Genomic DNA, 27,987 nt, shown 5'->3' with positions numbered 1-27,987 from the left:
CTTCCTTTGAGTTCGTCAGTCACAACAGAAGGCCGGCCCGAGCGTTCCTCATCGTGCACATTCGTCCGTTCGTCATTAAACATAATGCACCACTTACGAACTGATGCTTCATTCATTACATTTCCATACACCTCAGTGATTTGTCTATAAATTTCTATCGGACGCACTTTTCTTGCATTCAAAAATCTTATCACACTACGAACCTCACACTTGGCGGGATCAGTAATTGTATCGCACATTTTACAGTCGCACAGCGAAGCAATAACGGACCGTAGCGGATCGCAGCTGGTGCCAGACTGAAGCTAAAGCATGCCCAGGTCAATAACCCAGCGGCAGCGGGGCTGGGGGAAAACGCGCACGCGCTAGCGCAAAACGTTCTTTACTTTCCGAATGACCCTCGTATAAACTTCAGTGCAGCAGCCTTCCTGTTTCACCCACCTCATACATAAGTCCAAGGGGCAGATCAGGCGATCTATGAGGCAAGGGAGTTGCATCTCTTCGAGTTAGAAACATTAAGCTCAGATTTTTTGCACATCTCTGGTAGAACGTGGCGAAGAAACTCAATCATGATGAAAGACTTGTACTAGTTAGTACATCTCTGTCAAAAGTCCTGAGGATTTCAGGATATGGATTGGATTGGATTTCAATTTAGCGTCCTGTTCAGTAGCAAGACCATATGAGACGTGGACTTACAGTTTACTGTGGGATTCGAACCACATGACCTCCCGCAGGGGATTGAACCCGGGTCTCCCAAGCCAAAGGCATGTACACTATCTACATAATCACGAGGAGCTAAAAACTACTTTGAATACAGCAGCCGTACTTGAAGCTGCAACATTACTCAACACACCGTACAGTTTCTGTAAAGATGATTGTTACATTAATTGATACTGACGATTTGTGACATTTCTTCTCTGCACCGTTTACAACACACTACAGTCTTCCTGTACCTACAAATAAAAGTAAATGAACTAATTACTCATATTTCATGCTCGAAAGGGCATTGCTTGACGACCCGTTCTGGAAGCTGGTCTTTGCACATTTGGATTTAGAACACCCACTTCAAGAAACGCACATAACATGGATTTTGCAGCGCATAATGATGCTTTGCCCGAGTTTGTAAAGATTATGCATTATAGTGGACTGGGACACGCCGAGTTGATTTGACAATCGTCGTGTGCTGTGGATAGATTTTTCCCAATGGCATATTGTATGATCTCAGTTACCGTTACACTGGTTTGGAACTAACGAGTTGTTGCTGAAGGTTCACTGCATCTTCCTCTTTCACATGATAAATGTTTTGGGTTGCGTCCGCAGCATTATTCCCGATTTAGAGCTCATGCAGTAACAGTTCACGTATCAGACGTTGTTGAGCATTCATCGTAACTGTCACTAAAAGCTGACTGAAGACACTCACGGAGTGGTGGCCTCCCCATTAAATAGTTCGCTTGCCATACTACCTCTCGGGCCAGTTTGATCTTGTACTTACGTCGCTCACGGCTTATACACGTGCCTGTTGTTTGGATTGTGGAAATATTGCAAGACTTATGAGTTACGTGCGATTCATCTTTGTATTATCACAAGGAGGCCAATTGTTTAAAAAATTTAAAAAAGAAATAATCTTCAAATTTCTGAAAACATAAGCTTTTTTGCAGCCCACAATTTTCCTCCCGTAACACATTCTCATTTTTAACTGTCAGACGTATACAACTTCTGGTCGACACTGTGAATCATTGTGGAGATTAGCCAAAGTCCCACCCATGCTTATAGTAAGTATCTCCATTAAGTGAAGTCCATTAAAGATACACTCGCGAGTTTGCTTTGGTGCATTATTATTCTTTCTTCCTAAATTTAACTTAGAGATGCGAATAGTAAGTTACTGTCGCATTGATCAATGATCATAGACCTCATTACAAGGTCTAGTACAGGTCTCTTAACATAATAAATGCGTTTTAGAATGAGAAAGTATAATCTTGAGTTCAACATTTCATATCAGACCAAATGAGAAGGATGACTAAGGGAAGTGAGTGATTATGAAAGATTCACTGGAATGAAAATGTAAAAGGAAAAGAAAGAACTTACGGATACAATGTTATCCATCAAAACAGCATGGGATCGAACTAGGAACCCTTTTCACTAGAGGTGTGTGCTCTACCACTGAGTAGCAGTGCCCCTTCCCTTAATAGATTAGAGAACTAGTCTATAAAAAAAAATCTTCGTTATAGAATGAAAAGGGTCAGATGTAAATTTGTAACGGACTTGATGTGAAATGAAACAGAATATGAAGAACTTTTAAAGACTGATCATCATCATTTTTCCAAGGAAAAATATTGCAAATTGATATATTCATTATGTTTCTTTCCAGTGAAACAAAACATTAAATTTTAATATTCACTATTTCATAGATTTTGTTCTTTTTTCTGAATCCTTGTTATGGAAGGAAAATGTCTCAGTCTGTGAATAACGCTAATTCCTAATAGTTAATAGTCACACTAGGACATGTTATTACCTGCGTTACCTGTTTGTCGTCAATAGATGACTCTAGCGTGTAGGCAATTTGCATATTTAAAACTATTGTGATGATTTAATTCCAACTTAAAACTGCATTGTTTCAATTGAATTACTTCAAAATAGGACAAAGCATTTCCACAAGGACAAAGATACTTTTGTAAGCAGACCAGTGACTATGGATGAATGATGGGTGTATCAGTTTAATCCGGAAGCTAAAGAAATTAGTAAAACATAGAAACATACCTCGTCACCCACTCCCTACATGAGCTAGAAAAGTGCAGCATTCATACAGCAAGGTCATGTTGACCATACTTTGCGACCATAAAGGTGTGATTAGTGTGAGATCCAGACCACAAGACAAGGGGACGTGGCGAGAATTACACGAGTTTCGAGCAAACTAGTTTACTCAAGTTTTACACTTCAAACACTATTTTAGCGTTACATGATTCAGAGTAATAAAAAATATAAATTGATACGATATTTGTGTACATAATGAAAGAACTCGATGTTTACAGATACCCAAGTCATTACACAATATAATTCAATTATAAATATGATCATGCAATTTAACACATCATAATAACAGTTTATGGTATTTGTCTATATATCATAATTTAACATAATCTCATGTTTTTTTTCTGGCAGGTTTTATTTATTTACATATATTTCTTTCTATTGGTGACATCTATGGCCTGAATCCTGTCACGAATGAGGGATGACGTTCCTCGGCGAGTACACTATCCGGGTAATGGGGAAGAATAGGCGATAGCTTTTTAGACAATGTTCGTTGACTTAAAAAGGTACGTTCCTTCTTGAAATGGGGAATTTGAATTAAGATATTAAAGACATTTCGGTTTCTTTTTTTAAATCAAAGATTTGGTAGACACTTATACACGAACCAAACAAAAGTTAAAATACAATAAATTATACAAGATGGTGAAGTTGGAAGATGTATTCAACAAAAAATTTTGCCTTCCAGTAACATCATTTAGTATCTAGAAGAGTAGTGAAGAAAATTTCGACCAAAGAACAGGTTGATTTAATAGGAAGAAAAAGCTTATTATATTTGCTTTTCAGATGATACGGTTGTTGTGTCGGAATCTGAATCGAAAATTAAGATGATGCCAGAAAATACAATATAAGGACAGTCTCTAAGAATAATATGAGATGAAAGTAAGCATGGAAAAGATTAAAGCAATGGTGGCTGGGATGATTGAGGCTGTGACAGTTGTTTGTTGAAGTTTGAGTCGCATTTCAGGACCAAGGTTACATGAGACGATGACCTACAGTTTAAAATGGAACACTAATCACCGTAATACATTCAAAGTTTTATGTTCTCTCATCGAAAATCAAACCCAGGACCCGTGTACCGAAGGTGCGCGCGCTAGCCACTAGGCCAATGTGAAGGGATGTGACAATTACAGAAGCCTGAGCAAGAAAGTAGAAAAGGTGCCTATTTTTCAATGTCTTGGTAGTGTAACAAACATAAGAAACGTGAACGATAAATAGTAAGTAACGGGAGAAATTGTGAAAAGTCTTTAATATAACTGAAGCAGTGACGACCCAAAAGGTGGCAAGGATCGGGCGCCCCCTAATGGCATCACCTGCCCCCAATCATGTTGTGTAGGTCAAGTAATATAGAACTACTATTTTCTGATAAGATAACGGAAATTAAAACTAGTTGACTAGGAAATAAACGGAGGGGCAGATATTTTTGGGGCAGGCAGATATTTCTGTTTAGCTAAAATAATAGTTTATTTCACTTACATTACAATGTCTGGGGGGCAGTTGGGAGCAGACGATGTCACTGGAGAACGCCCAGCCCCTTGCCCCTCCTTTAACGTCGTCACTGTTTTGAAAATGAAATGAAATCTTTGAGTTACGTCCCACGGTTATGCCGGTTAGGCTAAAGAAGATGGTAATTATGAGAAATGAATGAAATGGTGGAATGAAGAAAGTGGGAGGAAACGGGAGAACCCCGAGAAAACCCACGCACACGGTGTTTGTTCACCACAAAGTTCACTTGGCGGAAGCAGGCTTTGAACCCGGGACCCCATGCATCAGAGGTGAGCGCTCTACCACTGAGCCACCGCGGCCCCTATCACTGTTTTGATGATAATAATGATAAACATACCATGTGAGTCAATGAATGAAGAATTACAACAAGGACTCAGGTTAGAGTAGAGTATTGTATTGTAAAAAGTGGAAACATGAAAACTGCGGAAAATAGGACAAATATTCTTGAGTTCCCGAAATTTGTATGCTGAAGAGGACGTAAAAACTTAGTGATAAAGCAATTAGAGACATTCAAAATAACGGAAGTAAAACAATATAATCGGAAATAATTAAAAGATACAAACTGGCATAATTGTGTAATAGTTTATCGTCAGATGTTGATATTTTTAACTCTGAAAATAATTTTAAAAACAAATTAAAGTCTCGGTAAACATGGTACCGTTATTTTTATTATTTTTTTTAAATTTTTTTCTTGTTTGTTATTTCTTATATACGTCGTTTCATTGTAAAATGGACATTGATTTGTGTCTGAAACATTTTTAAATAAAGAAATAAATATTAGGACATCGTTGAAGAAGAAAGTGTACTCTGAATGATGTGTAGAAGGTATGGTGGAAAGAAAACAAGGAAGGTAGAGAAAAATTACATTAATGAACAATATTGAAGGTATAATTCCTATGTCAAGACTAAGTTCCCTAATGATCACACTGTATGGAAACACACTTATAGCAAGTGGCATATCAATGATGAGGGAAAGAAAAAAAGACGAATTGTATTTCTTGAGGTAGAAGCACGATTCCGCTACCTCTTACTCTAACGTGTTCTAGTCCCTTCAATTTAAAATGCCAGAGACGCGCTGGCCCTCTCGTCCTTCAATAGTGTATGTGAAGGAACATGTAGATATAGTGAGGAAGTGGGAAGATGATTCATGCTCCTATTAGAATGATGTGCTGTGTAGACAGTGCAGATTCAGCTAGTCTATATATTAAAATGCTATGTTTATATGTTTGTGACCAGTTCCTTCAAACAATGACATCTCGGAAACCACAAGCTTAAGAAACTTGCATTTTTCACTGGTCGATTCCCAACTATTTGCGCACATTTCACAACTATTAAAATTTTCACAAAAATGTGCCGTTATTTCGTTTTTATTCAGCGTTTTACTGGTCGTCCTGAGCCCACATGATTAACATTGTCTCGAGGGTGTTGCTAAGATACCCCAGGCTTAAAATTACGTTTTATTCGAACGATCGTTTCTTCCGTTTAAAAGCAACAATTTTGGCATTCTTGGTTTACTTATTTTTATTTTTATTTTATTTATTTATTTATTTTTTTTACAGAAATGATTGGTTGTTTCTAATCACAAGAAATATGCATTTTTTTTAACGTACTGTTATAACACAAAAAAAATCAATGTGATCCTGGAGCACTTCCGTAGTCAATCTTTATCGTGACGGATTTTTATCTTAGAAAAGTGTCAGCGGGAAAGTTTTAGCAAGAATATTGAAATTGGGTTACAGTGAAGATAAATCTGCGATATATTTCTTAATTTAGGAGTTATTTGTCTTGAATCTCAAGCGAGTGTCGGAAGTGGAAAGGTAATGATACTAAGTATGATCTTGAAGCTTTGCTGGCATCCACTATTAATCCAATGTTCTCGGGATTGCTGCCAGAGTAGGTGTTGCTGTGCTGAGCTTTCGTTACCATACAGCGGCAACATCTTCAGAGCTATGTGAAGCTCTGAAGATGTTGCCGCTGTATGGTAACGAAAGCTCAGCACAGCAACACCTACTCTGGAAGCAATCCCGAGAACATTGGATTAATGATACTAAGTGTCGTTTTATCCACAAATAACAGAAAACATCACAAAACATATTGCTGTAAAAGGACATCCCGCTTTCAAACAAGGGGAGGGGATATTGCAGAGTATAATAATGAAATTTCTGATATTCCAGAAAACATTTTTTTAAATACGTATCTGAGGTTTTTTTTTAAAATGCAAAAGTGTACTGATACCTATGGGGACTATTTTGAGAAATTATAAAAGGTTTTATGTAAATAAACTGATTTTTCAAAGAGATCTAAAACTTTTAGCATGCTCCTCGTAGTAATAATATATTAGTCAATGAACAGAAAGACAATTCAAGATGTCACAAAATAAAAAGTGGACAGAACTACTTTAGAAAACTTAGAATAAATGTTCCGTGAGGAAAGTTTACCGTAAAACTAGATATAAAAATGGTACATATTTATGGGATTCAATACTAATAATACACTTATATAATAATTATCGAAATCATCTTTATCACAGATATTTTGCCATCATTGGCAGGTCAATTGAGGCAACTGACAAGCTTTTATGCTTCACGGTCTTCACCTAACCTTCTCGTCTTCAGGTACTATTTTTCTGTTTTGATACCGTTCATCAATTGTACACTCCTTCACTCCCTCCCTATCTTTCCTGCCACCATACCCTCTAGCACCTCCCTCATGATACAGTTACTTCTAAATGTTGAAACCAGGTTTTCTTCCTCTTTTCAATATCATCTAAAATAGTTATTTATTGCTCCATCATTTCCAACACCCTCTCAAATTCGTTTTGCGGTCGACCCAGCTAATTCTCTCCATTCTTCTCCACACCTATATTTCCAAAGCTTTCAGTCGTTTTTAATCACTTTTGTGTAAGTTGTTTTCACCATTTCTATCCTTGCCCTGGCATGGAAGACCCGGGTTCGATTCCCGACGAGAGCTCATGTGCTTCGGATCCCACGTTAAGCTTTATTGTCTACATATCATATAGTTTCACAGTTGAAAGGGGCGCTAAACTAAAATTCAATCAAACCAACCTATCCTTGTTCTTATTTCATGTTCGCACTTCATGTCATTACTAATACTACTACCCCGGTATCGAAAACTAGTCACTTGTTCCATTTTCTCCCCTCGAGTTTCTATATTTGACACCGACTGCTTCGTTCCAATCACCATGACTTTTGTCCTTCTAACATTTGTTTTCATATCATATATTCTCCACAGCCCTCCCTCAAATTTTCTAGCATCTTAGTGATTTTCCTTTTAGACTAAAACAAAATCATCCATCATTACTCTATACCTTTTCTAAAAAATAATACAAGTATCAGCCACTGAACCCTTCTTCCAAAAATCTTAAAACAAATAAGATGAACGCAATGTACTACTTTAAATTTTTCCACCTCTTCACTCATATAATCCTGAAAACGTGTTTCCTTTTAGAAATATATTTCCGAAATAAAATTTCCTTTTCAATACCTGAACAGAAAAACAAAATGTAGATGCGAACTACTGAATATTATCTCCATATGCAAATATTTGTGTTTGTGACTTTGTTTTCTCATTAACACCATGCAGCTAGCTAACAACCAAAACGATTTAAGCGTATTTTAAAAAAAGTATATGTACTGGTACTTACTTAATGATACCATCTTCAATATATACATCGCTATCTACTATTCCATCGTCATTCACTACTTTTCCATTCTTGATTATCAGTCTATTCTGAGCACTCTGAAAAGAGAAACCAATCATTGAGACTTCATACTATTTAACATACATATTAAAAAACAACCAACCTATTCAACAGACATAACAATATATATGGGATAAAAAGAGGAACGCATTCTTAAGGACTTATTTATATGGACAAAATCACTTTTACAGAAATAAAGTTAAATGTACAACATTGGCACATTTGGCAGTGGTGCCCACCCCGCCTCGTATCAATGACGCACCCCCCCTCAATTGTCTATCCGTAGGTGTTCTTCCATGAAAAAAAATCTTTTCCATTAATTTTTGCACCCCCTCAAACATATTTATATAGATTTTAACCCCCCCTTAATATTTCAATGACGCAGTTTGCGTCATAGCCCCCCCTCTGTAGGCACCCCTGCATTTGGGGTTAAAGGGAATTAAGATGAATGAAAATGGAATATGAAATTAATGGTAAAATACCAGTAGAAGATAACAACAATACTCCGAGAAAGTGCATTCACAATGTGTTTGTCTACCACAAAGATTTTGTAATCCAGGATTGAGCAAGTAGCCCTAACATTAGACGTGAGCAATCTTGTACCCAGCCACCATGGCCCACACTATTTCACTGTACATTTATTGTAGACTAGATTTGCATTGCAACTAGTTTGAGCACAGATATCAAGCCATTATGCAAATTATTTTGAAGCTAATGCAAAAGTAACTTTCTTTTCCACTGGCGAAGGTACAGTCTAGTTCAAAGCGGACTGAACTCATGAAGTGAGCGCTCACAAGTTCAAAAACGTTCTCATCCCATCTCTTCCTCGCGAAGTGTTCACGAGATTGAGAGAGCGTGATGTCGAAATGATGTGGTTTGTGAGTATGATGTTGAACTGATGTGATCGTAATGTTGAATGTAATGTCGAATTTATGTGAGTCGCTGATGCTGACAGAGTAGTATCGTAATAATTACATAAGCATGAAGATGGGTCATCTGATATTGATTGTGGTGACTTTTGAGCGTAATATTGAGTGAGTATCAATGTTTGCGTATGGGGGAAGTCAAATATTCAGTATTCATCTGCGTACGTTGATCAAGCATCGCTACTGTTTTGGAAGGATGCTTGTGAGTAGAATTGGAAAGGTTGGCGATACATAAGATTTCGATTGGCGCCAGATTGTGATGGCCAGACAGCTGGGAACGAGCATGTCGGAAACAGTGCAACTCTTCGGGTGTTTGCGAGCTGATGTGGTTAGTGTCTTTCGAAGGTGGGGAAAAAGAACAGTGAAACGTACACTAAACTTAAAGACGTGATGCGACCACATCTCACTAAAAATATCAAACATCGTTGGCTATCGAGGTTGGTATAACAAGCTAGGGCACACACTGTGGCACAAGTAACAGCAGAATTTAACAATTTAAAAATGGACAAAGCACGAATGTGTCTGAAAACACAGTTCACCGTACACTGTTAGATATGGGCCTCCGCAACCGATATCATGGGGTGTACCAAAGTTAATGACACGGCATCGCCGCATGTACCCACTGTAATTGGACCGCTGAGCAATAGCATAACGCTGCATGATCCGATAAATCATGGAGCTGCAGTGGTTTGAGGAACACAATGGTGAATTTCAATTGCTGCAATAGCTAATCTTAACACAATTGAACCATTGTACGGATAATACGAGCCTATTGCAAATTTGCAGCAATTAAGTGATTTGTATGTGCAAATGTGGTCCGTCATCCCCACAGCCACCTACCGAGGCCTTATTGCTTCCATCACAGACTGCAGTGCTGTTGTTGCGCGAGTCAAAGGTGAACATACCTTATTTTAGGTGGAAGGTGATAAAGTTTTAGCTGGTCAGTGTTTATCTCGCTAGAGTATATTTTCTACGGCAAGAATGTTCTTTACCCAATGTTTATAAATATGTTTAATTATGAAAAGGTAGTTTATTAAAATGAAGGTAATGTAATTTGCTCCGGATGAAATATATGGTTCCAGCTAACATCAAAATTCAATAAGAACGGACACTGTAGCAATATAGCGGTGCGGAGAAGTACTATCTTAAGTTGACCACGGTAGTAAAAAAAAATGGTCTATAGGAACTGCTTTATTTTTCTTTCCCTTTTCTATTTTTTTTTTTTTTTTTTACTTTTGAGCGACAAGAGAAAAAAGTATAGTAAGCGTGCAAAAAAAAAAAAATCGAATTCGAGATATCAACGGATTTACATGTTTCATGGCCCCAAAATCCCGGAAACAATATTTTTCTATGTCTATTCATTCCGATGTAAATCCGTTCACACCTAGAAGTCGTACCGTTTAATGCATCCGCACCAAATTTTAAATTTAGGTTTTTATAAGAGTTCCTAAAGGAGTTTTTTAAAAAAAATCTTCGTACCCTCAAAATTAAGGAAAGTTTACTGAAGGGTGAAAATTGCAAATAAAGATTTTCTCAAAAACAGCTCTAATAATTTTGTTTAAATTTTATACATCAATATTTCATTAATAACTGTACACACATGTCAAGTCATTTCTCTGTGAAAAATTCAGAAATGGTTACTTTAATCTTATGGATTAATTTTTTTAAAGCGGTTTTCTCAAAAACAACTGAACCAATTTTGTCCACATTTCATAAATATTTCCTTAGTAAGCTGATAATATGGCATAAATTATTTGTTATGAAAATAATAATAAGTACTACTCTTAGGGATGAGTTCTTTCCGAGTCATTTTCTCAAAAGAAATTCAGGCGATTTTGTTCCCTACATATTTCATAACTAACTTGGCAATTGGTATAAACCATTTATTGTAGAAAAGAACACAAAGGGTAGTTTACTCTTGGTGGTCATTTCTTTCGGGCAATCTTGCTAAAACGACTGGAGTGGTTTTTCTCACATTTCATAAATAAATATTTCATTGCTAATCTGACAATATGGCATGAACCATTTGTCCTGGAAAATATACAAGTGATACTTTAATACTTATGATATTCTTTTTCTTCTTGGCTGAATTTTTCAAAAGTGATTGACGCATTTTTTTCACATTTCATAAAAAAAACGAAATGAAATATTTAAGTTTTACGTCCCACGGCTATGCCGGTTAGGCTAAAGCAGACGGTGAAAATGAGAAATGAATGAAATGGTGTAACGAAGAAAGTGGAAGGAAACGGGAGAACCCCAAGAAAAAACACACTGTTTGTCCATCACAAATTATACACGGCGCGAGCTGAGATCAAACCAGGGACCCCAAGCATCGGAGGTGAACACACTACCGCTGAGCCACCGCGCCCCCACATTTCATAAACATTTTATTAATAATGTCATAATGTGGTATAACTCTTTCTACTGAAAAAAAAAAAAAACTTCACAAGTGGTAGTTTACTGTTTACTGAGTTTATTCGGACGATTTTTGTCCAAACCAATTCAGGCAATTTTATTCGTACTTCGTAAATAAATATTTCATTAGTAACTTGATAATGTGGCATTACTCATTTCTTCTGAAAAAATTCACAAGGGTGAGTTTTCTCTGGCGATTTTCTCTAACACGTCTCAATCAATTATGTTCACATTTCTTAAATAAATATTTAACAACTTCACAATACATAATACGTCGTTTCTCATGAAGCAATCAACACGAAGTATTTTACTCTGGAGATGAGTTCCTTTCCTGAGGTTTTTCAAAAACAACTCAGACGATTTTCTTCATATTTATATATATATATATATATATATATATATATATATATATATATATATATATATATATATATATATATATATATATAATCATTAATAAATTATAATGCTGCGTAAATTGTTTCTTATGAAATATCCACAAGCGGTAGCTTACTTTTGGGTATGACTTTTCTTAAGTGGACGTTTTCTACGAAATATCTATAAGTTTGTTCGTATTTCACTAATAAATGTTCAATTATAACTGCAGCATAACATGATTTAGTTTAATAAATTCGAGCGAGAAGGTTTAGTGTGGTGGCCCGTATATTTTCTTTTTGTTTTTCTAGTATTCAGAAATAAAACATTTAATCAATCTTGTGTAGGTAGATACAATCAGGGATAAAAGTGGATCTGAAAAGGTAGGGGAACGCATGACATCATGCCGCCTCCCTTGCCTATCTTTCCCCATTGTATTCTTTTAGGAAGCGGGGGGAACGCCATAGACATTTTATGGAAGTGTGGAGACGTCAGTCACCCCTCGTGTTCCCCCTCATTTTTACCCCTGAATACAATATAATACAGGTATTTAAGTAGGTACGTTGGTAAAGTTTTTGCTTTATAACAAATTACATGAAATAAGTACTTATCTTAATAATAATAATAATAATAATAATAATAATAATAATAATAATAATAATAATAATAATAATAATAATAATAAAAACAGGCGAATCTGCTTTTCAATGTTATTATTTTCTGCTGCTTAGCGCCAGTTTTGAACTCAACTACGAAGTACATTCTATCGTAGTAATTAGACAGATTTTCACACTTGCTGTCCTAGGACCAAAAGTAATTATATACGGTATATCTTAAACAAAGACAAGAAATGTACAGATTTTTTTTTGTTTTTGTTTGTTTCTTAATAATCAATGATCTTTCATTATCAGGTCATATACTATTAACCATACGTAGAGAATTTGAATGTTTTAGCTTTCAATAAAAACATCAATTGGTCAAAGAAGAAGAACATGTATCTGTTTGAAAGAAATTCGTCTCCAGATAAAAATATATGGCTAGTAATTTATTCATTTTTTAAACTGTAGCTTCCACTATGATTTTACTCCTTAAAAGTACAAGGGCATGTCGGTCAAAACAAATCATTAATATGAACTGTCTCTTTATTAAAATGCTACAATAGCAATAAAAACGTCAGAGCTCCAACCTCTAACTTTTGATTTCAAACCTTTGATTTACGGTTATTTGTGATTTAACGTTTAACAAAGACAAATATTTTAAAGTATGTGTATTTTAAATAAATTCTTTAAATAGACCTTTAACATAAAGTTTGCTTTTTAAAATCATTGTTCAAATCCTTTGTATTTTAATAAGCCTTCTCCAAAATTAATGCGAATGAATTGTGTTGCCATCTTTGGAGTTCTTTTAAACTATATGTTTGTTGACGCTTATATGTTTGTGACCAATGCTTTCGACAATAGGATCTCAAAAACTACAGGCTCTAGACAGGTGACGTTTTCACTAATCGATTGCAAATTTTGCGTAGATTGTCCAGTTCTAATTGAATATTTAAAAAACATGGCCATTATTTCTTTATTACATTTTTACGTGTACAGTGGAAGGTTGAAATAAAAGAAAACTAAAGCATCATATCCTACGCATTATACATTCCAACACCACATAGTTTTATATAGGGGTTGTATATGTATCAGGCGTTTGTTTCATGGCTAAATAATAATGGAAAAGGAAGGATAACCATTTATCCAGTTTAACAAAGAGAAAGCAGGCTTTGGTAAATGAACTTCGGGGAATTTTTTTCAAGGTGGTATTGCACATTTAAAGCGTTCATATTACAAACTGGGAGAGCGCAATGGCGTAATATAGCAGAGAAAAAGCGTCTTAAAGATTTCGAGCCGCCGCAGGTGTCGTATGTTGCGCAAATTTATCAAGTGACGGCGTGGCAGAATCAGTAGCATCTGTGACTCACGTGCCAAGGGTCCTGGGTTCTATTTCCCTGGATTCAACTTTTTCTTTTTTCCTTGAACCAATAAAGTAGTAGTAATGTTCCATGTTAACTACCAACGAAATGTAATCTATTTCGTTAATATTTTGATATCACGACTTACATTATGGTTTTTATAGTCGTTGTGTAAAAAATGTTCTTGACGCTTCGTGTCTACATCTGTTGAGAGTGTGTGTTACAAGCACTGGCGCAAATGGCACGGGGGGATGAGGGGGACATGTCCCCTCCAATCTTGAAACTGAGCGACTGTTCTAATAATCCGATTTGAAATGTGAGTTTCGGGGAGAAATGTGAGGATTTTTGTCCGTTTGCCACAAAGGAAAATGAGATGGAATTAATACCCCCTCCCCAGGATAAACCTCAAAACTGCCCGCCTCCCAATTTTGAAGACAACTCTGCTCCCATGATCCTCCACAGTACTGTGTTTCAACTTCATAAATATTTTGAACATCGCTTTAAAAAAAATATGGGAACGGTCTTACCCGTCCTCCCCCCAATCTTGAGAACATATTTTCGCCGCTTATTGCAAGGGGAATAAAGGTGAAATCTTCTTTGGTTATAGTAACATCCAGTATTACCAAAGGGGATTTCCTTTTCATCCCTCTTGTAATTCTCACACTGTCAACAGATGTAGACACGAAGCGTCAAGAACATTTTTTACACAACGACTATGGTAACCATAACTCGTGATATCAATGTATTTACGAAATAGATTACATTTCGTTGCTAGTTAAGTGGAACATTGAAAGATTTTACAACTGACTTGAATATTTCTATTGTTTTAATTCATTATAAACATATGTCGAATTAACACTTTACTTCTAGCTACAAGGGGCTACTTTATTGGTTCAATCAAAAACCGAAAAAGTTTACTCCAGAGGAAATCGAACCAAGGACCATTGGCACGTGAGTCAGAGATGCTACTGATTCTGTCACGCCGTCACTTAGTAAACTTACACAACGTACGACGTATGGGACGAGTCGAAAACTCTCTGCTATATTAGGCCACTGCGCTCTCTCAGTTTATAATATAAACACTTTAAATGTGCACTATCACCTTGAAAAAAATGGCCCCGAAGTTCATTTACCAAAGTATGCTTTCTCCTTGTAAGATGAATGTTTATTTTTGGAGTGTTTTGCCCAATGAACACCATATATAACTGACATTATAATTGACTGTGTAGGTAATGTCTTTGCTTATTACTTACTACATGCAAGAAGAAAGAAAACACTGTTCATACATGAATTAGAAACTCCAACGGGAAGTAGGCTCAAATCTTGCAAACGGTGCGAAATATTGAGAAAAAATAATCGAAAAAATCTCCCCTTTATGATACCCCTTGCCGATTTTTTTTTAAATCAAGACGTATTTCGCTTGTGTCTGTAAAGGGACATGTACAGATGTGAGGAATGACAAGGAGATTTATGCTCATATGCGAATGATCTGCGATGTAGAGAGCGTAGGTTCAGCTAGGCTATATATTAAAATGCTAGGTTTATATATTTGTCTCCAAAGAAACGCTTATATGTTTGTCTCCAATCCTTTCGACAATGAGATCTCAAAAACCACAAGTGCTAGAAACGTCCCGTTCTCGCTGATCGTTTTCAAATTTTGTGTAGATTGTCCAGTTCTAATTGAATATTTAGAAAACATTTGGCCGTTATTTCTTTATTACATTTTTTAAAGCGGAAGTGTTGACATTTTTAAAAAAAGTAAAGTATCGTATCCTATGAGTTATATATTTCAACACCACATAATTGTATGCATGATTGTATATCTCTCAGGCTTTTGTTTCATGGGCAAATGATACTGAAAAACGAAGGACAACCATCTCTCGAGGTTAAGATGAATCTTTATTGTTTGGAGTGTTTTGCCCAATGAACATCATATCACACTGACATTATAATTAATTGCATATGTAATGAATTTGCTTATTACATACTGCACGCAAAAAGAAAGAAAACACTGATCATACATGAATTAGAAACTCCAACTCCGGAAGTAGGCTCAATCTTGCAAACGGTGCGAGATATTGAAAAATAATCCAAAAAAATCTCCCCTTTATGGTACCCCTTGCCGATTTTTAACACGACGTCTTTCACTTGTGTCTGTAAAAGGACATGTACAGAGGTTGTGAAGAATGACATGGAGATTCGTGCTCAATGATGTGCTGTGTACAGAGCGCAGGTTCAGCTAGTGTAAATAAAATTTATCTTATACAAATGTCGCAATGGCAGCTATCAATGGAAGCCACATCGGTAAAAATTAAAATGTTCTCGCTATAAGCCAAGGGAAGAAAAGTTATCTAATGTATTAATGTTTGTATACAATTAGTACATATTTAAGTTTTATTCCTTTCGCTAGTAGCATTAAAATTCTAATTTTTAACGACATGACTTCTCTCAAGAGCCGTCAGCGCCACTGCAAGTATGTATAGCTATTATGATTTCTATTTATGCAACAGACGCTATTGAACCTATTAAACTTTACGCCTGACATCTTCACAAGTGGAAGCAGGTGATGAAAAAAAGTGTGCAACTACGCATTCACCATGCGGTTGTTAGATTGTGTCACCTGTCATCTACTTTTTTTTCCGTTTACCATATGCACTGAGAATGAATGAACTAACACCTGCTCAATGAAGAACGTATTGCTTTAAGTTGTAAAACGCAAATTTGTCCTTCCCATTCCAGATCACATGCTTTTTACTGTTAAAATTTATATTAAAATAGATAAACGTTAAATTTGTAGAAACAAAAATTGTAAACTATTAGATTGTGAATTTGATTTTTAATTTGGAAGACTGCTTGTCTTCTCAGTTTAACGCTTCTTTTTTAATTAGTATTACGGGTTAAAGCAGTGTTTCCCAATGTTAATAGACTGACAACAGATTTTACTGAACGCTAACGACATCTCCACACATTTATGTTAGTTAAGATTAGAATTTAGCATTGTTGCTGCCATTAGAAGCGTTGACTAGTACAGCTTCTATCAAAATTGATTTTAACTTGTTATTGATGGCTTCGTAGTAAAAAAATAAATAAATAAAATAAAATAAATAAATAAAATGAATCGTATAAAGTCTAGATTTAGAGGCCTTCTGGATGCAATAAAATTTGTTTTCAAGTTCTAAATTTTGTAACATATCTTATAGGGTTGCGCGGCAGATCAGTTGGAAATTGTTGGGTTAGGAAACCTAGCAGTTCAACAATGCAGTAACACAAACCCATCAATAGATCCTACCCTGTGACGATTCAACCCTGCCATAATTATTTTGGCCAGAAAACTTTATGATTAGACTTTCCCAATCAAAATTTCAACACACTTTTCCATTTCGTACTTACTGACTCTGAATATACGGATTTCATTGAACCTAAAAAGGGTTAAATGGAACTTAGAAAACGAAAATAATCTTTTCCGAAAACAATAATTCAAATATTTATTTATTGTTCAAATTTTCATAGAGAATATAGTTTGTGTCTCTACCGCTTAAAGATTGTATGGGGAGACAACATCGCTACGGTGCATGCATCTGAGGAAGAAACGGCTGAACACCTCATTACAGCATATGCTATCAAATTCGCAAATATATTTAAAAAAAAGAAGATATGAAACAGCTGATTGTGTGTGTATGTGTTCAGTTTATCCAAAGATACAACCAGTGGCATCAATAAAATAAGAAGTTTATCGCAAAAGTCATTGCAGCTATTTAAAAAAAAAAAAATCAAAATGCAAGAAATTCCGAAATATGCAATGGGAGATTAGTACATAGGCGAGTCAAAACTTATCGCCACTTTTGTCATAACTTTTCTTACATTGCGCACTCTGTCTTCTGTCCTCGCATATTTCATTGTTATACTGTTGTGGTAATGCTGTAAAAGTGTGATCTTAATTCCTCCATTTTTCTTCCTTCTGTTGCAGATATATATGGCTGCTCCATTAGAAGTTTGCATCAAAGAGGAAAAACGAACAGTGATCCGATTCCTCTGGTCGGAGGGTGTCAAAGGGTCAGACATTCATCGTAGACTATCATCGCAATATGGGAGGAGTGCACTATCACGTAAAATTGTGTTTTTGTAACCCGAGAAGTTTAAAAGTGGCCGAACAACTGTAACGCATGAAGAGGGAGCAGGACGGCTATCAACCTCCACTACAGATGACAACATTCAGCAAGCTCGAGAGATGGTTCTGGCGAATAGGCGAATCACTATCGATGAGGTAGCAGCTGCTTTAAACATCAGTCATAGCTCTGCCCATCAAATCATCCACGACGAGCTCGGTTTTCATAAAGTCTGTGCACGGTGGGTACCAAGAAAGCTTACTGCAGAACACAAGCTCACTCGTGTTAGGGTCTGCCAACGCTTACTCACTCGCTTCAACAACAAAAGTGATGCATTTTTAAGCAGAATAGTCACCGGCGATGAAACATGGGTTCATCACTATGAGCCAGAATCAAAACGCTAGAGTATGCAGTGGAAAAAGCCTGAATCTCCGACGGAAAAAAAATTCAAGACTGAGCCATCCACAGGAAAGGTTATGTTAACTGTGTTTTGGGACTGACAGGGGCTCATAATGGCAGAGTTCACGTAAAAGGGAAAAACGATCAACAGTGCGAGTCATAGTGAAATGTTGAAAAATAACCTGAAGCCGGCAATTCGCAACAAACGCCGAGGTTTGTTGTCGAAGAAAATGTTGTTGTTGCATGACAATGCACGGCCACACATGGCTCATTACACTATTGAAACCATCAACAAACTGAAATTTGAGTTATTGGAACACCCTCCCTACAGCCCAGACCTAGCTCCATCTAACTTTCACTTGTTTGAACTACTCAAGGATGCTTTGCGTGTTCGCCGATTTGCCTCAGATTTCGATGTGCAAAATGAGGTGCAAAAGTGGCTTCACGACCAACCGAAAACTTTTTATTTGGAAGGAATACGTAAGCTCGTTGACCGTTGGGCCAAGTGCATTGATAAGGAGGGAAATTACGTAGAAAATGATGTGCACAGTATAACCCTAGCTTCATGTAAATAAACTGTAGAATGAAGTGTGTAGTTAAAATTTCACTTGCCCTCGTACATACGTAAACGTTACATATAGGGAATTGGTTGAACATATATATCCCCATCAGAATATGGTACGAGAAGAAATGAATACAACGCATGTTCGCTCCGTACATACTTTGCCTCGAGTTACATCATTACAAACCATTACACGTATAATTACAATTCTGCGTAAAGCCTACAAAAACATACCAGTAGGACCTTGAACTCCTCGAAGTATTCTTCCAAAGAATCCACTAGATGACAGGATCATGACGCGACAGTAAAGGTACAGGACTAGGACCTATGAGCCAGAACTGAAACACCAATCAGTGGAATGGCGTCATCCAAGCTCGCCACGCAGGCAGAAATTTCGTCGCAATTCTGATCCCGGTCAAGTTAATAGTCGTCCTAGGGCACGGTATTACGAAGTGATTTTGTGTCATTTCGTTCCATATGGCCGAACTGTGAACGCACTGTACTATTCTTACACTTTCCTGAATTACATCTACGTCGGGTTATCCTTCACGACAACGTGACAGTCTATACGGCAGAGCGTATGCAGAATCTTCTGGCGCGATGGGAATGAGAAGTACTAGAGTATCCACCATATTCACCAGACTTACTACTTGCAATTTTAACCTCACACCAAAACTGAATAAGTCATTGCGTAGAGCACACTCTCGAACACATGAAGACATTGCAACACCAGTGGGTCGAAGCTTTACCCATACTTGTAAATTTACTTGTAATGGCTTGTAATAATGTAATTCGAGGAAAAACAGGTTATGAAAAGGACGTATTCGTTGTTACTATTTTTTTTCTCCTGCTAGATTCTGATGGGGATACGCATGTTTATACAACTCCCTACACGTAACGTTTACATATGTACTAACCTTCCATTTGTATATTTAAGAATTTCTTGCTTCGTTTCTATTTTCGTTAAAAAAAAAAAAAAAAAAAAAAAGTTGCCATGACTCTTGCGGTGTATCCATGACCTCTTGTTCCGCTGAAAGATCTTTCTCAACTTACAAAAAGACAGTATGTTGAAATAATAGTTTCAGTCAATAAACTTGGTAGAAAGAAGATAGATGTGCACAGCAACAATGTACAAACGTAAAATATGCAGTGGAATGCTGATGCTCAAAATTTCTACGAAAGAAAACATAATTATGTACACATTTATTTATTTATTTATTTATTTGATGTGGGGATAAATAATTGAGGCGAGATGTGAATTACATAACACAATACAATATAAGCCAACATGGCAGTGTCCTCTTCGTCGATCTAGCGGCTATCGTTCGTGCCTTTGATGCACTAGGTCCAGTGTTTGATTAATGGTGGGAGAGCATTGAAGCACCACAGTTGTTCAGATCTCACATTAAACTGTAGTCTCGTTCGACGTAGCCTTGCTGCTCACAAGGAGCGTCAATACAAATCAATAAGCGAAAATGACATTATAGCGCTCTAGAACTCTTTAACTTACATGGATTCATCCCCAAAATTTTGAGTCTCAGTTCAAGTACAAAACTGCTGAGATTTGTTGATCATGGTAGTAAAATAAATAGAACAAACACTAATAGGACAGATTTGATTGGCTCTACATCCAAAAAATTTTCGTCAAAAACTGGTAAAATAAATAAATAATAAATATAAATAAATCGACTTTCACGGGCTACATAAACATGTTACGTGCGGATATTTTATCCACACTTAAAAAAAAAAAAAAATCTTGGAGTGTTTTACCTCAGGAGTATGCAACCCGAAATAAAGATGTAATTTTTTGTTAGCGCCTCTGGGGGAAAGTGGTGAATTACGTACCTACGACGGTGCTTGAAGAGGATGGCTTAGCCATTCGATTGCTACTGTTTGTAACGTGCCTTAGGTATGGCTCCGTCGTGGGCCGCCGGCCGTTAATGACCAGGACAAATATCTATAAAGGGAAACATGCCCTACAATAACAATTGTTAAATGAGGGAAATTATGCGAGATTCTCCTAGTGCAATTCTTAACTATATTTTCTATATGAATTCTCATCTATAGGATTTCTACGTGTTTCAGCTTACCAAAACAAAAAAAAAAAAAAAAAAACATGATATAAATAAACAGAAAGATGCTGTTAGGATATTGAAATAAAAGGTTATATATGTGAATTGAAAACTTTATAACAATAATTCAATCAAGCAATATCTACTTTCAATGGATTTGAACAAGAATAGTAGTTTCTACATATGTAAATTTATATCCTGATATATATATTTTTTTATACTGGAAAAAACTGTTTTTACTGTAAATATATTTAAGGAGTCTAATAGAGTAGCAATATCTACCCTACCACAGTTCCATATCATTAATTTTCTTTAAAAAATATATTCAAAATTATTTTAATAACACGCTGTTAAATAATTCTAATAGATATAGAATATATTTAGTCCTAATTAATGTAATACCTTAAATCAGAGAATATAACAATTTAGTATAACAACTCAACCATTTACAAAAGTGATATATAATTCCATTCACTCCCGCTTTAATTAAGTTGGTGTCACAGTACTGAACTTTTCATCCACACAATATCACCAAACCGAAATAACACTATTCAGAAATTAGATACCAATACTTTAGAAATATCTGAATATAGATTTCTTTTTCAGAAATAAACGGTAAAATTCACTAATTCTGAAACGCGTTATATATATAATAACCTTATACACAGTTGAATATAGCAGAACAGATAGTGCCCACTTGCATAGTAGCAATCGAATGGCTAAGCCATCCTCTTCAAGCACCGTCGTAGGTACGTAATTCACCACTTTCCGCCAGAGGCGCTAACAAAAAATTACATCTTTATTTCGGGTTGCATACTCCTGAGGTAAAACACTCCAAGATTTTTTTTAAGTGTGGATAAAATATCCGCACGTAACAGGGTACTCCACTAATGTGCATTTTTACAGCGTGAGATCATCTTCGAGAATGGAAAATTAAATGAAATCTAACTTTTATTCACACGTTTTTTATGCCGGCTACGCTAAAGAAAACTGTGATGATGATGAATGAATGAAACAGTGGAATGAAGAAAATGAGAGAAAACTGGAGAACCCCGAGTAACCCACGTACACTGTGTTTGTCCGCTACAAATCTTCAAGAATCGAAAATATTGGTATAGGGGAATAACTGCAACGATCTTATCCAAACCCTTAAGAATGCACAGTCACAACACCACTTATATTGCGATTGATGGTTCATGACCATCATTGCTTTGTGAATGTGTGTAAAGAAGCATACTTCTGCAAGATTGTGGAATCTATTCTTCTCTCTGTGTACTATAGGTATAAACAAGTTGATAAAACTTGCATTTTCTTTTAACGTCCCACGATTTTGCACCGAGGTTAAGGATGATGAGAGATGGATGATAGTGGTGGAATGACAAAAGTAGGAGGAAACGGGAAAATCCCGAGAAAACCCACACACACGATTTTTGTCCACCACAAAACTCACTTGGTGAGAGCTGGGATCGAATCAGAGATCCTATGCGCCAGAGATGAGCACTACACCACTGAGCTACCACGACCCCTAAAACTGTAAATTAATAACATATATTTTAAATCTGTTCAACTTACAGCAAAATTGTTATAGCTTACATCCGAGCTCTACCAACATTTTAAAGTTGTGATTACAGATTATCCAGGTATTTGTCATCATCATCATCATCATTCTTTCATCACTAGCAGATTGCTTGACGCAAATTCAGAAGCTTTCATTTACTACTGCTCTAAGTTCGCCTGGATGCAAGAGTTATCTGTTTCAATACAGTATTCTTCTTATTCTTCCACCATATCTGTAATAACATCCGTCAGAACATAATTTCTTTTCAAACAATATCCTATACAGTTTCTTTTCCTATTTTTGTTGTCTACAATATTGTTATTTCTTTTTCACCCTATCAATCCAAACACCTTCTTATTAGTTTGTCGTTCACGGAGCTACTTCTATTCGTTCAATTTCACATTTAGGCTTCTCTAATCACCATGATTTAGGTATTCCATCATTAGGTTTCTTGTCAGTCAATCCGAAAAACACTGAATTACTTATTACGAATCATGTCTGAAGTGACTAGGTTCATAACGAATTATTATTATTATTATTATTATTATTATTATTATTATTATTATTATTATTATTACTGAAAATAACATTAAGTCAGTCTTGTTCCTGGAAAATACATAATGAGTTCTCAAGCAAAATAATATTCAGCTGTCAATGGTTTCTATTATATTTGCGCTGAAGTAAGTATTTTGTTGCGTTTGTGCAGTGGGTTGTTAAATGTATGCAGTATTTTAAACTCAAAGGATAATGAGGAAAAATATATTCAGAGCATGGAAGAGTAGAAAGACAAATAACTGCACACTGACTCGGAAAATCACTGCATTCGGAAAGACTTAATGAAGACTAAGAAACATGTTAACGCTCTGCCATCACAAAAGGCAAAATGACTCAAGCGAGAACTGTATGAAAACTGATAGCTGTTTGTTTCACCCAAAACGCAGAAAAAGGCAACAGATCGGAAAAGTATATGCAAGTAACTTTGTCATAAATGCACACAAATTAGCATAACTAGTCAGGCATTTTCGTTTTTACTCTTTACAGTTAAACGTTGAAAATTAAAATGTCATGATTTTGAATATATGTCAATAATAGGGTGAAATGGAACCACGTAATGAACGACAAAAGGAAGTTTTACGATTTCTTGTTCCTTGTAATATATGAGAAGCTGTCTGCGAAGTTGAGGCAGTGTGTTATTACGTAGAATTACTCCCTACTGTGTTTCTTACTTGTTTAACTTAAGCAGCAAAGCTTTCATATTTCCGCTTTGCATTTCTTTGTAACCGTTTTTCTCCAAGACTAAGGTGAAAAGACTAAACTTTGTTTAGAGAGTATTGTATAGTTGATTTCGAAGTGATATGGTAATAATTGATTTTGTTCTTGAGAAATGGTAGACGATAAACTGTCAATACATTTAACAATGACAGATTGAACAGATTTTCGTTCCTTGTTGATTAAATTAATTCGAGAAATCTTGAGCTACATTTGAGCTAATGTAATGCAGGGTATTGAATAGTTGGTTGTATGATAAATGAAAAATAGTCTCTCGTTACCAGCATTAGCATACTGAAAATTTCTATTCTTCAGTGACTAAATTAGTTCGAGAGAGCTGCAATGAGAATACTTCGCACAATGATAGCAACACACAGTGCAATTTTTGTATCTCAAATGTGTTTATCCCCAGTATTTCTACATTCAACTACCACTAGGGCCTTCATCTGAAGTCTTAGGGTACAGCAGTAGATCGAAAAAGTCTACATTAACTTATTCTCTCGAATTTACATGCTGAAATATGTAGAGTTCACGACTCATTTTTTAGTTTGTTTGGAAGTACATATCCTAACATGCATTCCAGTGTAACGACTATTTAAAAGAACATAGTTACATTTTATTTTATTTATTTGAAGAAAAATATACATCTATCCACCAAATTCCAAGATAATGGCATTGAATTTTCCATGAAGATACTACATATTTAGCAAGGTGTAACATTGAGGTAAACATGTACTGTAGCTACAGATGAAAGAGATAGAAAAAAAAACGCTTCTTGAAAGGAAAACTTGGACCTAAACAACCCGTAAAGCATATAGTAAGATGAGCAACTTCCAGGCACCTGATGAGATGGTTAGGCAACCAAATTGACACCTGTGATGTGCTGTATTGCATAACTTAGACTTATTGGTAACCAATCCATTGCCAGTTTGTAAACCAATGAAGATAGCCAGCCATCGATTGAACATAGGACTCCCAAGTTCTGAACGTTATAAAGAAACATTTTAAATGTAGACTTAACTACAAGAAAACAAAGGTTGCATTTAAACAAAACATATTTTTTCATCTCTAGCTACAACCATTAAGAACTTTAATTCTTCGTGTAGCAGGCTACTCAAGATTCGGTCTTTTCCCAAAATCGAATTCAGTATGTTGCGCATTACATAAAAACAATCAAGAAACCTAAGTAAAGACAATGGAGGCGAGCCCAGTATCATCCTATAACTCTTAGTTGCTGTTAATGATCTAAGCCAGTAGTTTACAAACGGTGTGTTGCGACACACTTGTGTGTCACGCAGTCCCATAAGCTGTCACGAAATTTCGGAATTTTAAGATCATGAACCACTTAATAATAAGTTAAAATCAATTGTAAAACAGACTGTACACGTGAACACTTCTAGAGGAAAAAAACAATGCTCAGTACAACATAGAATCACTACTTTATAGAAATTGATATGCTTATTCTGTTGTAATTTATATCAATAAAAAACAAACAAGTGTATTGCGATGTAGTTGGCATTTAGTAAAGTGTGTAGTCAGCCAAGAAAGGTTGGGAACCACTGATTTAAGCTAATTATCACTGTTTCTACTCAATTATGTTCTTTCATCCGTGCATAGATTTAGTATGAAGCAATTTTTTTTCTACATTTTGGAGACTAATTGCGACTACTAGTGGTGGGAAATAAACCAAAGTTCATGTTATTTTGGGTACATGCGAGTCACAAGTCTTAAAATGTTATGCGAAAATTTCCATCACAATGACTTTCAAAGTATTTTTAACAAATGCAGCATTGAGGTAGATGCCATGATATCCTTTGAAAATTCCTAAATGAATGCAACGTTACGTTTACAGCTTGTACAACATGTTTCCAGATTGAGGACTAATTGTCTGCACTCATTTTCTTGGTTTACCTCAGAAATAACTCAAACTCACAATGGAATGAGGAAAATATTTCCGTAAGTATCAAATTTCTCAGTTCAAAAACGAGACAAGCCACTAATTAATAGTACCCAGGGTACTTCTTATCAAAAACATACGGCATTCACTATTTCACATAGTTTACGAACTTCCAAAGCTTGAACTTGTCAGCTGTCTACAGTCCTACAGGCCTAATGTTTAAATTTCTTTCCACATGACATGGAACTGCTGCTACTATTTAACTTACATGCGTGTCACATAGGCAAAAGTGCATAAGCAATTAAGCAACTTGAGCTGTAACGCTGACATTTATAGTTAGCAATGAATGACGAAACAAGTAGATGAACTCCATCATATTACTATTATGAACTTATAGCATTATTATCGGAAATTTTTCTTCTGCAATGATAAGGATACATCTTCCAATTTTGCATTTACATTTTAAACAAGCTTTTCAAAACTATGAAACTAACAGTAATCTGACAATTCTATGAAACTAATAGTAATTTTAGCAAAATTGATTGAAACAACGGAAGGTAAATTTATTCTTGCATACTATCAACCTAATAGGTATTTGTTTCTAATATTCTTCATTTCTATACAGATATGATGAAAAAATCTACCATATTAAATGAGAACATAACGTAGGGATATTGACTTGGATGACGTTTGGTATGGCGTTATTGATTTTTTTAAAATTTCTATCGTGCGCTACGCACATGCGCTGCGTAAATCCATATTCATTACCTTTCATGAAAGAGGTGTTCTGTAATTAAATTCCGTTGACATTACAAATCTAAAATCTCTACAAACATTCTGACCAGCACTGTCGCGTTATCCTCATAATTTCAACTACGCACTGAAACATTGATCGCATCTTCATCCCCTTTACTCAAGAAAATATCTGCATCCTTTGGAAACGTTGTGCGTACAGTCACGTTTAAAAATGACCAATTTCTCTTTCAAAAATACCTATAGGTCTAAGGTTATCGCTAAGTAGGACTGCAGTAAAAATTATCACGTGTATGTGTGTGGGTGTCAAAGTATGCTACCCACGAGTGCAAGCAGAATAAAAGGTACGGGCCACCATACTAAACTCTCCCGTTCCAATTTCTTAAAGTCACGTTTTGCCACAGTTACAACTGAACCATTTAGTAGTTAAATACGTATAAAATTATAAGCATTTTCGGAGGAAACTTCGACCGAAGAAAAGTAATCCTAAAAGTAAACGACCCCTTGTAGATATTTTCATAAGAAATAATTTACGCAACATTATAGGTTATTAATGAAATATTTATTTATGACATAAGAGGAAAATCGTCTGAGTTGTATTTTTGAAAAACTTCCGAAAAGGAACTCATCCCCAGAGAAAACATTCCTTGTTGATTGCTTCATGAAAAACGACATATCATTAATTGTGAAATTAATGAAATCTATATTATAAAATTGAAAGTAGCTATGTTTGTGACCCAATCTCTTGAACCGCCCGACCGATCCCGATCAAATTTCTGACGTAGATGCAGTTCTGGCCTGGAGGTGTTTTTAGCTATTCACTTTGACGGTAGAACTTAGAGGAGGAGGAATTATTAAAAATAAATAAAAATCAATAACTCTTGAACCAAACAACCAGTTCGATCAAATTTTCAACAGGGTTCGTGCCTGGGGTGTTTTTTTATCATTTCACTTTGACGGAGCAACGTAGGGGAAGGGGAGGAGGAGAGATATACAAAAATCAATATATATAAGTGACTATGTTCCTGTGTTAATAACTTCTGAACCACCCGCTCAATCTCAATCAAATTTTTAACATAGATGAGGTTCGAACCTAGGAAGTTATCATTTTACCTTGATGGTAGATCTTAGGAGAGGGGGAGGGGAGAAGGTGAAATATATGAAAATGAATAAAACTTAACTCTTGAACCCCCTTACCGATCTCGATCAAACTATAAACATAGATAAGGTTCGGGCTTGGGATGTTTTAGTCATTTCACTTTTATGATGCAATGTAAGGGAGGGGGAGGGGGAGATATATGTTAAAAAATAAAAAATAAAAATGACTGTCTTTGTGACTTCATCACGCTTAAACCACCCGACCGATCTTAAACAAATTTTCAACATAGATGAGGTTCGGGCCTGGAAAGTTTCTTTTATATATATTTTCACTTTGACGGTAGATCCTAGAGGAGGGTGAGGGGAGAGGGAGGTTTATGTATAAAAATAAATAAAGCAACTCTTGAACCACTCAACTGAGATCAAATTTTCAATATAGATTACGTTTGGGCCTGGGATACTTTTTGTCATTTAACTTTAACGGTGCAACGTACGGGAGGGGGGAGATATATATATGTAAAAATATAAATGAAAGTGACTATTTTTGTGACTTCATTACTCTTAAACCACC

At 35.8% G+C, this 27,987-nt stretch overlaps 1 protein-coding gene across 5 annotated transcripts in view; it reads right to left on the bottom strand.

The window, feature by feature from the left end:
* CRMP (Collapsin Response Mediator Protein) overlaps nt 1-27,987 on the bottom strand; it is a 502,151-nt gene that overhangs the window by 139,247 nt on the left and 334,917 nt on the right. For all 5 annotated transcript variants that reach the window (XM_081762168.1, XM_081762172.1, XM_081762170.1 and 2 more), the window contains one exon: nt 7,973-8,067. In XM_081762168.1, the coding sequence (XP_081618294.1) occupies nt 7,973-8,067 (95 nt within the window). The remainder of the gene's footprint in view (nt 1-7,972; nt 8,068-27,987) is intronic.

The sequence above is a fragment of the Thermobia domestica genome, chromosome 6, assembly GCF_964235325.1.
Source record: "Thermobia domestica chromosome 6, izTheDome1.hap1.1, whole genome shotgun sequence".
Taxonomy (NCBI): domain Eukaryota; kingdom Metazoa; phylum Arthropoda; class Insecta; order Zygentoma; family Lepismatidae; genus Thermobia; species Thermobia domestica.
Note: the sequence above shows the minus strand (reverse complement) of the source record. Positions and strands in the feature narration are given on the sequence as shown.